Source organism: Pantherophis guttatus, chromosome 9 (genome assembly GCF_059756535.1).
Source record: "Pantherophis guttatus breed Tessera chromosome 9, ASM5975653v1, whole genome shotgun sequence".
Taxonomy (NCBI): Eukaryota; Metazoa; Chordata; class Lepidosauria; order Squamata; family Colubridae; genus Pantherophis; species Pantherophis guttatus.
The window spans coordinates 21342056-21357502 of record NC_142071.1 but is presented as its reverse complement, the minus strand read 5'-3'; the positions used below and the strand labels follow the sequence as shown (position 1 = coordinate 21357502).

The 15447-nt window shown below is 40.4% G+C and overlaps 1 protein-coding gene across 8 annotated transcripts in view; it reads right to left on the bottom strand.

The window, feature by feature from the left end:
- Nucleotides 1-4748: 4748 nt before the first annotated feature.
- The window catches only part of FLI1 (Fli-1 proto-oncogene, ETS transcription factor), a 138209-nt gene continuing 127510 nt past the window's right edge, over nucleotides 4749-15447 (bottom strand). For all 8 annotated transcript variants that reach the window (XM_034421947.3, XM_087875832.1, XM_087875833.1 and 5 more), the window contains 4 exons: nucleotides 12404-12469; nucleotides 10204-10266; nucleotides 8631-8678; nucleotides 4749-7161 (listed from right to left, as the gene is read on the bottom strand). In XM_034421947.3, the coding sequence (XP_034277838.1) occupies nucleotides 6632-7161; nucleotides 8631-8678; nucleotides 10204-10266; nucleotides 12404-12469 (707 nt within the window). In that variant the 3' untranslated portion in view covers nucleotides 4749-6631. The remainder of the gene's footprint in view (nucleotides 7162-8630; nucleotides 8679-10203; nucleotides 10267-12403; nucleotides 12470-15447) is intronic.

Here is a 15447-nt window from a genome sequence, read left to right as displayed (position 1 = left end):
GTTTGGGCTGCTGAGGGGAAGCCACAAAGCTGTCAATCTATCATTCCACTTAAAGGATCAGCAGTTCAGGAGAGAGGAGAAAGAGTGAGAAGAGGGAAGATAGTACACCCCTTCAAAAAAACAACAAAAAAATTCTAACGAAAGTAGTTTCTACTACAGTCAAAAAAATCAGTCTAATTTTCCAACTTCGCTACTATTAGCACAAAACTTTAGAATGTCTTTCTGGGTGGGATCTATCCTCATGTACAAGTAAACTAGGCCAGCTGGATGTAGGATGAAACTTTTCTATTGCTACTACAGGTGGAAGAATTGTGGACAAAGGGACGATCTGCTAAAAACTATGCAGTGGTTTTATAGCAAGAAGAAGGGATAGAATCAAGGCTAAGATTCAAAGGAATAAATACTGTGTTTCCCTGAAAATAAGACTGGGTCTTATATTATTTTTTGCTCCAAAAGACACATTAGGGCTTATTTGCTGGTTAGGTCTTATTTTGAGGGAAATACAGTACTAAATTCCTCCATCTGGCTGAGGATCTTAACTGGGGCTTATTTTGGGGGGTAGGGCATATATTAAGAGCATCCTGAAAAATCATGCTAGGGCTTATTTTCTGGTTGGGTCTTATTTTCTGGGAAACAGTAGCAAGAAGAAATCAAGAACCGGGGGCCACAGAGAAGAATCCATGAACTGCTCTAAAGCAGGAGCATCAAACTCAAGGGTCCTTAGATCTGGCCCTGGAAACAGTAAAGGACTGGCGTGCTGTGCCAGCGAAAATGGAGCTCATATATTATATGCCTTCTGCAGCCCTCTGTGAGCTTGGGAGGGCCGGACTCCAACACGAGTGATGTCGAGCTGGCCATGCCCCCTGGCCATGCCCCCCCAAGGTCAAACACAGCCCTGATGCAGCCCTCAATGAAATCGAGTTTGACACCCCTGTTCTAAAGGTATTCATTATTATTTGTGTTTCTTCAACCACATTGATCTAGAACAATGTTTTCCAACCATGGCAACTTTCAGATATGTTGACTTCAACTCCCAGCATTCTCCAGCCAGCTTGGCTGACTGGGGAATGCTGGGAGTTGAAGTCCTCACATCTGAAAGTTTCCATGGTTGAGAAACACTGATCTAGAAGAGCCTTCTGATGGAGAATTAACCTGGGTTGTTCTGGAGAGGATAGCCCTTAAAAAAAAATAATCTTACTAAGCTACAGTTAATTAAGGAAGCCTTCATTGTTATACACTATGCTAAGCCATCATTTCCAAACCAAACCTTGATTTTCAAACCCAATGGGTATTGATTAAGTGTGTGAGTGTGTGTGTGAATTTAACTGATGGGAAGACATAAGTGCAATTCATACACTGTGCTGTCTCGAAATGAAATCTTTTGACTTGGTAATGATGTGTGAAACCAACCATTGTGTTTCTAAACTAACATTTATGACTTAAAGCTGTGTGAGAATAAGGACATTATGGCGTAGTCAACAAGCCAATTTTTTTTGAGAGAGCTTCCACACATACTCTTAAAATCCCAAAATTGACTATTGGCTTAAAAAGGTCATTTGCTCTGGTTTCCTACTACTCCTTAGGATTCTAAACCTGGATTTATGTCAAATGTTTGCGAATGAAATTCACCTCTATACTCTGAGTTATAGCAATAGCAATAGCACTTAGACTTACCGTATATACCACTTCACAGTGCTTTTATAACCCCATCTAAGCAGTTTACAGAATCAGCCTATTGCCCCCAACAATCTGGGTTCTCATTTTACCAGCCTCAGAAGGATGGAAGGCTGAGTCAACCTTGAGCCTGGCGAGATTTGAACTGCCAAATTGCAGGCAGCTGGCAGTCAGCAGAAGGAGCCTACAGTACTGCACTCTAACCACTGCGTCACCGGGACTCATATAAGTCATTTCCCAACAGTTTTGCTTTTGGTCACAAGTAATTTGGACCATAAGAAAGGCTGAGCACCAAAGAATTGAGGCCTTTGAACTATGGTGCTGAAGAAGACTCCTGCGAATCCCTTGGACTGCAAGGTGATCCAACTGGTCAATCCTAGAGGAGATCAACCCTGACTGCTCTTTAGAAGGCCAGATCCTGAAGATGAAACTCAAATACGTTGGCCACCTAATGAGAAGGAAGGACTCACTGGAGAAGAGCGTAATGCTGGGAACGATTGAGGGCAAAAGAAGAAGGGGACGACAGAGAATGAGGTGGCTGGATGGAGTCACTGAAGCAGTAAATGTGAGCTTAAATGGACTCCAGAGGATGGTAGAGAATAGGAAGGCCTGGAGGAACGTTGTCCATGGGGTTGCGATGGGTCGGACACGACTTTGCAAATAACAACAACAACAAATTTGGTGTCTTTTCGAGCAGCATTACAAATGCAATTAAGTAGCATCCAGGAAGAAAAAAATAACTCAAATGTTTTCCTATCTCATTGGCATTCCACTTGAATGGTATTAAACCTGCCAGAATTGTTCAAAGCATTAAAGAGGACAATATAGGTCTAATATTTCCTTCCTCATTCTCTCCTCCATGGTGTCTGTCTTCTTCATGTGAAGAAGCATTGAGAACAGCCTTTATATTTCAAAAATCCCACAACGGTCAGGATGTCCCCTGCCAAAACTGAGACAGGAGTGGAAAACAATTCCTCTATCTGAATGCAAGCCCCAAGTGTTGGAAATGCGACCACCATCAAGGTACCTTCTACCACATGTGGTGGACGTGCCCAGAAGCGAGGAAATTCTGGAAAAAAATACAAAAATGGATCCAAGAAGTATTAAATGAGGATATTAACTTTCTGCCTGAAATCTATCTCCTGGGAGTGCTAAAACGAAAATTTGTTAAGGAAAAGAAATATCTGATTATTCATATTGTCACAGCTGCTAGACTCTCCTACGCCAGTTGCTGGAAAGAGAAAGGATGTCCAACTGAGGAACAGGTAGTCAATAAAGTATTGGAATGTGGAGAAATGTGCAGATTAACGTATGTGTTGAACGGAAAGGAAGACTCAGAATTCTACACGATTTGGGATCTGTGGTATAGGTGGTTGAAAAATAAATGCAAAAGTTAACCTTTATTAGGACAATGTATAATTACTAATTAAATCTATATATTATTGTTGTATTCAATTTTACAAAATTCACGTATAAATTGTATAATATTTAGATAATCGATTAGATTCCATATTTGTAAATGTACAAGATGACTACACGTTGCCGAACCGTAGAGTTCGAAATGTAATATATTCTTTATTCAATAAAACTTCATTAAAAAAAAAAAAAAGGAAAACAATTCCTCAGCCCATAAAGATTAGACTATAAATCCCACAGGGTCTCGTAGGGGTTCTACAAGGGTGAGTGGAAGCCTCCAACCACGTGCATTCCCTCAAGCACATTCGTTTGATCAGCTGCTGTACGGTAGCTGTGGGAGAAGCAGGGAAGCTGGCTCAGAAATATCCATCCCTCATTGTTAGGTTGCGAGAACTTTCGACTCTGACTCCAGGATTAGAATGGGATTTGCCGGTTCCATTGTGAATTGCTCTCCTCCCTCTCTTCTTAGTTGTTTCCAATCTTCTAACTTCCCTCCAAGAATGTGGGGGGTTAAAGACGTACAAACTGTATATATATCTTTATAGGTTTACACATGGGAGAAAAAAACCCTTGAAGTTTATCTGTAAAAGAAAACCCCCGTATGAACTTTTCACTTTAATTCAAAGGAAAAAAAACATTTAGTTAATTATTTTTCATACTTTAGTTCACCATAGTCTTCATCTGAACAGGACACTTTAAGGGAAACAATCCTTGAGGGTTATTCTCCTTCCTTCCTTCCTTCCTTCCTTCCTTCCTTCCTTCCTTCCTTCCTTCCTTCCATCTATCTATCTATCTATCTATCCACCTATCTATATCTATATCTATCATCTATTTGTCAACCATCTACCCATCCCTCCTTCCCTCCATTTATAACTCTATCTCCATCCATCCATCCATCCATCCATCCATCCATCCATATCTATTATCTATCTATCTATCTATCTATCTATCTATCTATCTATCTATCTATCTATCTATCTATCTATCCATCCATCCATCCATCCATCCATCCATCCATCTATATCTATCATCTATCATCTATAGACATAGATGATCTATCTATCCATCCATCTATATCTATATCTATATCTATATCTATATCTATATCTATATCTATATCTAGATCTAGATCTAGATCTAGATCTAGATCTAGAGCCTTGGTGGCGCAGCAGACTAAAGTGCTGTTAATTAGCACCAGCTGCCTGCAATTACTGCAAGTTCAAATCCCACCAGGCTCAAGGTTGACTCAGCCTTCCATCCTTTCTAAGGTAGGTAAAATGAGGACCCGGATTGTGGGGGCAATAAGCTGACTTTATATATAAAAAAGAACACTGATGGCGGGGGGGGGCTGAAAATATGAAGGCTATTGCTTAACGCATTGTAAGCCGGCCTGAGTCTCCGGAGAAGGGTGGCATATAAATCGAACCAATAAATAAATATAGCTATAGCTATCTTCTATCTATCATCTATCATCTATCATCTATCATCTCTATCTCCATGCACCCACCCACTCATCCACCCACCCACGCATCTATCCATTGCATAAATATAAAAGGTATGCAAAAATATACTTAGGAATCTTTTTTAAAAATGGCTTTATAAATGTCCTTATTTTCCATCAACAGCTGCACATTCTAGGAAGTGTTCAAGACAATGTATTTAACATCAAAAACTTTTATTGCTATTGTGTTACTCCTGCTTTTTAAAATTTAAAATTACATACAGTAACCAAATCATAAGGTACCACTTGGGAAAGACTTAATGTGCTATGATTACATACGGAATCAGCATATTGAAGGTCCTAATTTTGACTGCTGTAAAGACTGTTTTTCTTCCCCGTCTCAGCTGGATTCCCAAACTCTCTAAACAGTTCTTCCCCCACCCCTCTTGTCAGGTGTATTTATGGATCATTGCAGATCTTCCAGGAAACTTCCTATAATTTAAGATTCTGAGACCATTTTAGAGTCCATAATGCATCTAATAGTAATTTTCTCTTAGGCTTTCCAATAACCAACACTTTTTCTTCTTTTGCATATTTTTGGATTCATTCTCAAATATGAAGTGAGAAATAACAATTAAATTAATTGGTAATCAATCAATCAATCAATCAATCAATCAATTAATTAATTGATATTTTGATTACCTGGAGTAACTGAGAACATACTTGTGGTCTATATTATAGACTTGTGGTTCAAATAAGCATTTATTTTCTTCCAGAGAAGTTTGAAAACAGAAAGTTGACAGGGTTCAAAATACAAATTTGAACCCTCTTCTCAAGGATCAATTACCAGATTTCTTTGGAGGTACTTGTGCCAGTTAATCAATATAAAACCAATACAGCTTTGTAAGAGATCTTTATTCCAAGTTTTTGGATATAACCGTCAGTTTGTTTCCAAATGGGGTCCTTAGTTTTCCAACAGACACATTCCATGTGTTTCTTTCTTTTTTTTTTAACTTTATTTTTTTTAGCAAAACAAAAAAAATAATAATAAAAACAAAACAAAGCTGTAACCCAAATGTACAGATTAAAAAAGATGTACAAAAATGGATTTGATAGTAAAAAAAAAAACCCAACAACAACCACAACTGTATTTGTGACCGAGGTCAACTCGTTTCAGTTTTCATCAATACTGTGAGATATAGGTTAAAAACATAACTCTGCATAATTTATACAGTAAGTTGCCCTCTGACTTTGTTGACCTCTTCGGTAGCAGACTGACAAACGCACAGCGTTCGTGAATCGGTAATGTTTATTTTGCAATTCCCCAAACTTTGTTGAAGCTGGTGGAGTTGCTGTCATTTTATATTAGTTCCATTTTGCATTCTTAAGAATATCTGTCCTCAATGCATTATACCTTCCTGTTTTATTTTTTTTCCTGGTGCCTTATGCTTCCAGAGTTATTAACAAAACCATGTGACTTAATGCACATTCTTGTAAAGTCCTTTCAATGCCCTTAGTTGCTTTAAAATATACATATTTATTTATATTTCATTCTCTTTTTTTTTCCAGTTGAGTGAAAAAAGAAACCCCAAGCCTTCATTGGCCTTAAAGCTAAATTTCCAGTTGATTATCTGCAAATCGAGTCTTCAAAATTTGTGAATTTTCTTCAGCACATCTCAAAACTGATTTCCCATTAGTTTGGAAGAAACATTCATGTTCTAAAAGTCATCGGTTTTGATCTTCCTTTTTTGAAAAAAAGCTTTTTGACTTGACAATACTTCGTCTACAGTTCTTGAGTGATAACTCACAGCACAAGTGTTGAAGCAGGTCCTATAAATGAGAAAAAGGCTTTGAACCAAAAGGAAAGGCAGGATACTGGCCCACTGGAGAACCCATCTGCTCCTCTGGAAGCAGAGTTAGAAAAATAAAAAGGTTTATTCCAATAAAAATTACAATAAAAAATAACAATATTAATATCCGGGTTTTTTTTTTTTAAGCTTTCTCCCCAACTTTATAAAAAAAAAAACCCTCCCGAGAGTTTCCAAAAATGGAAGAAAACATCCAGTCGAAACGAGAAACATCAGCAAAGATGAAAAGCATTTAGTAGTAGCTGCCTAGGTGTGAGGACATGTGGGAATTAGCATGGCGGGGTACGTTGGGATTTGGATAAATACTTCCAGCCGGAGAAGTCCAGTAGGGTGAGGCCGCCCCAAAGAAACTAGAGGAAGTGACGGGCATAGAGGATGGATGGGGAGGGACGAAGTTCATTTTCTGCTGGTGCGCGTGGTAGGAAGGCATGTAAGAGAGATCCGAAGGATACTTATACATTGACGATTCAGTTGGGTGAGGCTGAAGTGCTTGCGCAATGCCGTGAAAGTCAAATTTGTAAGCGTATCTCTTGCCGTGCACTTTGGTCATAATGTTCTTGTCATAGTAATATCGGAGGGCTCGACTCAACTTGTCATAATTCATGTTGGGTTTACTTTTGCGTTCTCCCCAGCGCCTGGCCACCTCATCGGGGTCGGTCATTTTGAACTCCCCATTGGTTCCTTCCCACGTAATGCAGCTCGCATTGGAACTGTCTGAGAGCAACTCAAGGAGGAATTGCCACAGTTGGATCTGTCCACTCCCTACGAGAGAGGAGAAAGAGAGAGAGACAATCAATTATAAACTTCTCTTCTTGCTGTTCACAGATCAGCCAAAAAGTTACATCTGACTGGTGAGTGTGTTCTGCCCCAGCTACGGATCCCAAAAAACGCAGCACATACAAAATCTGTACAAAACTTAATTTACTAAAATAACTCAGTCTTTTTCAAACAACGGCTGTTAATAAACTTTCTTAACAGCCTACAAGAAACCAAAGATAAAGTAATCACAATCTTACTATGGTTGGCGGAAAGTCCAGAAGCAATTTGCAGAGAATCCAGACGTGAAGGAGAATGAACTAAAGTTGTTCCCTACAAATTGCTTCAGTCGGCGTTCCTCCTTAAATAGGCTAAGGGAGTGGCCAATTAGCCCCAAGCCTTACTCTCGAGCAGACCTCCTACTGAGGAGCCACTCCTGCCTTTTGGCAGCTCTGCGCGCCCGTGCATCGAGAAGAGGGTCCTCCTCTTCGTTCTCTTCACTTAAAGGAGCTTCTGGAGGTTCTGAAGGCCCTGGCTGAATCCCTGCCTCTGGCACCACATCTTCTCCAGCCTCCTCATTGTCTGACTCGAATGCCAGCTGCACAGGCTGCTGGCGCAGCACCATACCAGCCTCCTCGCTGTCAGAATCAGCTACAATCCGCACAGGCCGCTGATGGGCCACAACAGAGTGTTAGAGACATAGTGGTTGCTCCAGAGCTCCATAAAAAGAAGTTAACTTTAAAAATATTTTTTAAACAATCCTTGCTTTTCAGTTTCTGATTCACTTATGATGTTTAGATTAGATTAAGATTAGATTAACAGAGTTGGAAGGGACCTTGTAGGTCATCTAGTCCAAACCCTCACCCAAGCAGGAGACTCTACACCATTTCTGACAAATGGCAGTCCAGTCTCTTCTTGAAAGCTTCCAGTGATGAAGCTTCCACAACTTCCAAAGGCAACTTCTGTTCCATCGGTTGATTGTTCTCACTGTCAGAAAATTTCTCCTTATTTCCAGGTTGAATCTCTCCTGGATCAGTTTCCATCCATTATTCCTTGTCTGGCCTTCAGGTGCTTTGGAAAATAGCTTGACCCCCTCCTCTCTGTGGCAGCCCCTCAAATATTGAAATATTGCTATCTTGTCTCCCCTGGTCCTTCTCTTCACTAGACTAGCCAGTTCCTGTAACAGTTCTTCATATATTTTAGCCTCCAGTCCCCTAATCATCCTGGTTGCTCTTCTCTGCACTTTTTCTAGAATCTCAACATCTTTTTAATGGTGTAGTGGCCAAAACTGGATGCAGTATTCTACGTTGCTACAGTAGCTTATAACCGCCTTCTTTTTAAAAAAATAAATAAATGATAACGTGATTGTTTCATATCTATTGCAAGAATTATAGTACATTTATTGACTTTATACTGAGAGTGAGATAGATGAATTATCTCATGGGTTGGGCTAGGTTTGACTCAGGTGGACTTACCTGGATTGGCTAAACGGCTACTGGTGGGCCCTAAGATCTGATATGGATCTAAATGGAGAAAAGAACAGAGGATTAGAATGATGTTGGTGAAATGTACAGCACAGAGACAAACAAGCCATAAATGCATTTTTAGCTTGAATATAGTGTTACTCCCATTTTCTATATCAGCATCTGTGCTATTATTCCTCAAGCAGAATGGAAATGGTAGAGAATGAACCTCAACATTTCTGTACTAGGAATGTGGGAATCTGCTACCCAGAACAGGACAATTGAGATCTAAGGGATGGAGTTTGTTTATAATAGTAGAGTGGTTAGTTTGTAAGATTCTCAAACTTAGCAAATGAGATAATCCTTGTGGATCTATGAAGGAGCGTGAACTCCCTTTCTGAGAATAGGATAGGATAGGATAGGATAGGATAGGATAGGATAGGATAGGATAGGACAGGACAGAATAGAATTCTTTATTGGCCAAGTGTGGTTGGACACACAAGGAATTTGTCTTTGGTGTATATGCTGTCAGTATACATAAGGAGAATAAATACATTCACCAAGAATAAAAAGATACAATACTTAGTGACAGTCAAGGTTACTAATAAGCTATCAAATCGTACTAGGAAACAAATAAAAATTGAAAGATACAAGCAACATGGTTATAGTCATAAGTGGGAAGAGATAGATACTAGTAAGGAAGAGAAGAATAATAGTAATACAGTCTTAGTAAATTATTTGACAGTGTTGTGGGAATTAGTTATTAAGCAGAGTGATGGCTATCGGGAAAAAACTGTCCTTGTGTCTAGTTGTTTTGGTGTGCAGTGCCCTATAGGGTCATTTTGAGAATAGGAGTTGAAACAATTTATGTCCAGGATGTGAAGCAGTGGTGAGTTGCCCCCGGTTCAGACCGGTTCGCAAGAACCAGTAGTAAAACCACCAGGAGGCTCCGCCCACTGACCTGGATGTCATCAGAAGTGATCTGCGTATGCACGATGCGAACCAATAGTAAATGCGAGGGGTCTATAAATATTTTCTTTTTGACTTGTGCAGCATACAAGTCCTCAATGGAAGGCAGGTTGGTAGTAATTGTTTTTTCTGCAGTTCTAATTATCCTCTGAAGTCTGTGACTGTCTTGTTGGGTTGCAGAACCAAACCAGACAGTTATGGAGGTGCAGATGACAGACTCAATAATTCCTCTGCAGAACTGAATCAGCAGCTCTTTGGGCAGTTTGAGCTTTCTGAGTTGGCGCAGAAAGAACATTCTTTGTTGTGCTTTTTTGATCACGTTTTTGATGTTAGAATTAATAGATTAATTAATAGATTAATATTAATAAATATTAATTAATGAATTAGAATGACTAATCCCAAGAAGTGTTTGGTTATAGTTATTTGCAGCTCCCTGCTACAGGTAATCCTCAATTTACAACTTCATTTAGTGACCATTCAAAGTTACAATGGCCCTGAAAAAAGTGACTTATGACTGTTTTTTTCACACACCATTCTATTCAAATAATAGTCACATAACAATGCGATCTTTTCCCCCCTAAAATCAATAAAATTGTGTACATTCCAGCATTATTACCTGGTTGGGGTCTTTGTTGTTCTCCATTTTTGCTTACATTTTGTGTCCCTCCTAGAGGAGGGCCTAGTGAAGCAAAGAAGAAAGGTTAGGTTAGGAAAAAGAAGGAACTGGATACAGCAGACCCCAAAATAATATGTATGTCCTTTAAATTCACCAATATTTATTCTAAAAGGAGGTGAAGTTCACTGCACTCTTATGACATTTCCACAAACTCTATTTTCTAACATACCCACCCATGAACCCATTATCCTTCGATTGGCATAGAAAATGAAACCAGAATCTTTCCAATGTTCAAATTGCAACAGCAAAAACTGTGTGTGTCTATGACTATGGGAATGTGTCAGCAGTGGGTTGCTCCCGGTTCGGTCCAGTTCTATAGAACCGGTAGTAAAACCGGCGGGAGGCTCCATCCACCTGCCATGATGTCATCATGGGTGATCTGTGCATGTGCAGAAGGACGGGCGCTCCCGCTGCGAACCGGTAGTAAAGGTAAGTAGAACCTACCCCTGGAATGTCTGTGTGTGAACAGCAATAGCAATAGCACTTAGACTTATATACTGCTTCATAGTGCTTTACAACACTCTCTGAGCGGTTTACAGAGTCAGCATATTGCCCTCAGCCACCTGGGTCCTCATTTTACTGACTTCAGAAGGATGGAAGGCTGAGTCAACCTTGATCCAGTCAGGATTGAACTCCTGTCAGTGAGCAGTCAGACTGCAATACTGCATTCTAACCACCGTGCCACCACAGCTCCATGTTGGAGAGTAAACCCTCAAAGCATCGTGTCATATTGTTAGCAAAGCAGTAGCACTTAGACTTATATACCGCTTCACAGTGCTTTGCAGCCCTCTCTAAGTGGTTTACAGAGTCAGCATATTGCCTCCAACAATCTGGGTCCTAATTTTATTGAACTTGGAAGGATGGAAGGCTGAGTCAACCTTGAGCAAGTCAGGATTGAAATGATGGCCGATGGCAGAATTAGCCTGCAATAATGCATTCTAACTACTGCACCAGCACAGCTGAGATAGCAATAGCACTCCATATTGCTCCATAGTGTTTTATACTTCTGGGAAGTTTACAAAGTCAGCATCTTGCCCTCAACAATTTGGGTCCTCATTTTATCGACCTTGGAAGGATGGAAGGCTGAGTCAGCCTTGAGTCTGGTGAAATTCGAACAGCCAAATTGCAGGCAGCCGGCAGTCAGCAGAAGTAGCCTGCAGTACTACATTCTAACTACTGTGCTACTACAGCTCTTGGTCTATAATTCTCAAGGTCACTTAAGATGGTCCTGAACCCTGATATTGAGAAAAAGATGACAGAAATACTGCAACAAAAGACTCCGGTTCTTTCCAACATGACAAGCTGAGATCACAGAGCTCTCTTTATGAATCTCTAGGGAACTTTTCTGTTCTTGAGATATTTGGATATTTATCCAGAAAAAAATAAAGTGCCAAAGGAAAGGTCTCCAGCAGGACCTCTACTGCCATTTGATTTTGCTTCAAGACCGGTGTAGATCAATGTTTCTCAGCCTTGGCAGCTTTAAGTCGTGTGGACTTCGTCTCCCAGAATTCCATGCTGGCTGAGGAATTCTGGGAGGTGAAGTCCACAAAATTGCCATGGTTGAGAAATACTGGTGTAGAAGATTAAATTAGTGTGGACAATAGTATGAGAACACCATCATTGATAAAAAGTCTGTAGAGATTCTCAGTCATCCAGGTTATGGCTGTCCCAGAGGTGTTTTTTCAGGAGGCAACTGGACTTTCTTATTTTTTCTTTGAAGACATTTTGCCTCTCATCCAAGAAGCTTCTTCAGCTCTGACTGGATAGTGTGGAATGGCAGTCAGAGCTGAAGAAGCTTCTTGGATGAGAAGCGAAACGTCTTCAAAGAAAAAACAAGAAAGTCCAGTTGCCTCCTGAAAAAGCACCTTTGGAACAATCATTGATACCAACTACACAACATGTTAAAATTTTAAAACATGACTTCTCCCGAAAACCATCTCTCGGCCTATCAAGGCAAAAGGTGTATCATCATCATCATCATCATCATCATCATCATCATCATCATCATTTATTTATTTATTAAATTTATATACCGTCCTACTCCTGAAGGACTCAGGGCGGTGAACAGCCAGAAAATAAAATACATATAATACAAACGTTAAAAACCATTTAACGTTTTTAACGTATCAGAGTAACTCACTTTTATTGTGGCTGGAATTCAGATTATTACCCCATCCTGATCTTCGAACAGCATCATAGGAGTTCTCTAATCATAATTAAAAGCAAACAAAAGAGAATAACAATTAATTGCAAATCATGACATTTGATGCTTAACAATAATTGAGAACTATCTACAATAGTGGCCAAAATTGTGGAAACCTTTTGGGAAAAGTATATTCTCTAAAACCAGCTAATAACACCACTTTTTTTTTTTTTGGAGTAGTACCATAAAATTATATACCAATGGAAAGATAATTTAATCAAGAATGTAATGCAATAATGCTTATGAAGGATTTGCTATTAGAATAGCAGTTACAGTTTAAAGAAGAAAAGTGAAACACGTAGAAAAAAACTAGATATACAAAAATGATCACCATGTCAGTTAATACTTAGTTGGGTAACCTTTAGCATGAATTACAGCCTTACAATGTCTTCCCATGGAGTGAACCAAGTCTTTTAGTTCTGCAGCTGTTATCATGTGAAACCAAGACTGAATGATGGCTCCTATTAACTGGGTTTTATTGCTGGGTGGCTTCTGACTAACAAGTTTCTTTAGTCGGCTCCGTAGATTTTCAATTGGGTGAAGGTCTGGGCTATTCCCAGGCCATTCCAGCAGTGGAATATGATAATCTTAAAACTCAAAAAAAAAGTGGTATTATTAGCCATTAAACCTCAAAAATACACTTTTCCCAAAAGGTTTCCACAAGTTTGGCCACTACTGTACAAGTCAAATGCTATACTTTTGTTAGACAAACTACGGAAAGAAACCTATTTCATACTCCGTTGCTGCCTAGAATTCTGATGTTGGTGTTGAAGGAGGAAGATTGCCATACAGAATGAGAGGTTGCCAAGGAAGTTAAATATTCATGATGGATTTGAAAATCTAGTACAAATGTGACAAACTAGAAGATAAATTAAAAGACATGATGTCATGGATGGAAACTATTCAAGGAGACATCCAATCTAGAACTAAGGAAAAATTTCCTGACAGTTAGAGCAATTAATCAGTGGAACAGCTTGCCTCCAGAAGTTGTGGATGTTCCAACACTGGAGGTTTTTAAGAAGAGATTGGGCAACCATTTGACTGAAATGGTTTAGAGTTTCCTGCCTGAGCAGGGGGTTGGACTAGAAGACCTCCAAGGTCCCTTCCCACCCTGTTATTCTGTTTTATTCTGTTAACTACTGGCAGTAGATGCCAGTGAAATAAGCAGATGAAGCAGGAACCTGGTTTGTTTCAAAACAAACGGTTGGCATTGTTGCACCCATCATAGACCACAAAACAGATGACATATATTCCAACTATTACAAAACTTTTCAAAATCATGGAGACCATGCCAAGTATGATTGTAAGATGACAGATCATTCGAAGAAGGAACATGTCCCAGCAGTTGTTGCTAACAGTAGAGGTACAAGGCAACCATTGTCCTCATAGCTTGCCTTGAGGGCTTTCTTTCTTTCTTATTTATTTATTTTATACACAGCCGCCCAATTCAAACAATTTGACTTTTGGTAACATGCAAGAAAGATCACCCATAACAAATGCAACTTGAAAAAGTACAACAGAGCTTAAAAATCAACAGAAAGAGAGAGCACCCAGATTCAACTCTACTGCAAGTCATTTGATTGGGACTCCATTCAACCTGCTTTACTAATGGCCCTTCTTAGGAGTGTACAGACTTTTGAGACAATATTTGTTCTAGGTCAGTGATGGCTAACCTTTTTGCCATTGCATGCCAAAAGCAGGGGTCGCGGAGGGGGGGGGAATCGCGTGCACATGTGCCAGCACCCATAATTCAATGTGCCATGCGCTTGCAACCCCCCCTGCACTCCCCCCACTTTTGGCACCGTGGGACCGGAAGGCCTGTTTTTCACTCTCCCCAAGCTCCAGAGCCTTTCTAGGAGCCTGGGGAGGGTGAAAATGGCCTTCCCTACCCTCCGGAGGCCCTCCGGAGACTGTAAATGGCCTGTTTGCTGATTTCTGGAAGGCCCGAAAATCAGCTGGCCATCATGCGCATGCCCACCGGAGCTGACCTAGGGCAATTTCGCGCACCCACCGATATGGCTCCGCGTGCCACCTGTGGCACACGAGCCATAGGTTCACCATCATGGTTCTAGGTTGACATGTGGTTTGATCCATCAAGATTTTTGTCCTGATGTGTTTACCTACATGCAGACCTGATCAGAAGTGGTATTCAGCCGGTTCAGAATGGTTCACTCGAACCGGTAGCGGAAATCGTGGGTGGACCTGCCCCTGCCCCGGCTCTATGCTGTCCTATTTAGGCATGTTTTTGAGGCTGGGTGCATGCGTGGAAGGCCAGGCACATGCATGGACATGCTTGTGCTCACATTTGTGAACCAGTAGGGAAAGTAAGTGAGTACCACCCCTGGAATCTGATGGTTTTTGAATATCTCCAATCTAGCAATTGAATACACAACCACACAACCACTGAATACCAGTGGTGGTATTCAGCCGGTTCTATTGGGTTCGGGCAAACTGGTAGCAGCGGCTGTAGGTGGCTTTACCCACACACCTGGATGTAATCACGTCCCATCTATCCACATTTTTGATTCTCAGCGTGCGTGCTCACATTTGCGAATCGGTAGTGAAGGTAAGTGAATACTACCCCTGCCATAAACTCTCTCTCTCTCTCACTCACACACACACACACAAACACAATTTTTCTATTAAATAATCACAGACTGGACTCAATGCAAGACCATTTCTCAAAATTCTGAAAGTTGAAGTCCACATATCTTAAAGTTGTTAAGGGTCAGAATCACTGCTCTAGACAGCAGGTCTGAAGTGTCTTCCTTTGAAAGCAGTAGCTATTCTGGAATTTATTTTTTTATATTACAGAAGAGAAGCGTCAAAGAGACACAGTGGCCCACCAGGTGCCCTTAGGACAGGGGTGTCAAACTGCGTCATGTGCCGGTCACGCCCACCTCAGCTTTGCGAATGGGAAAAAACGGCAACATGACGCCACGAATTTGACACTCATGACTTAGGAGACTCACAAGCCTGGA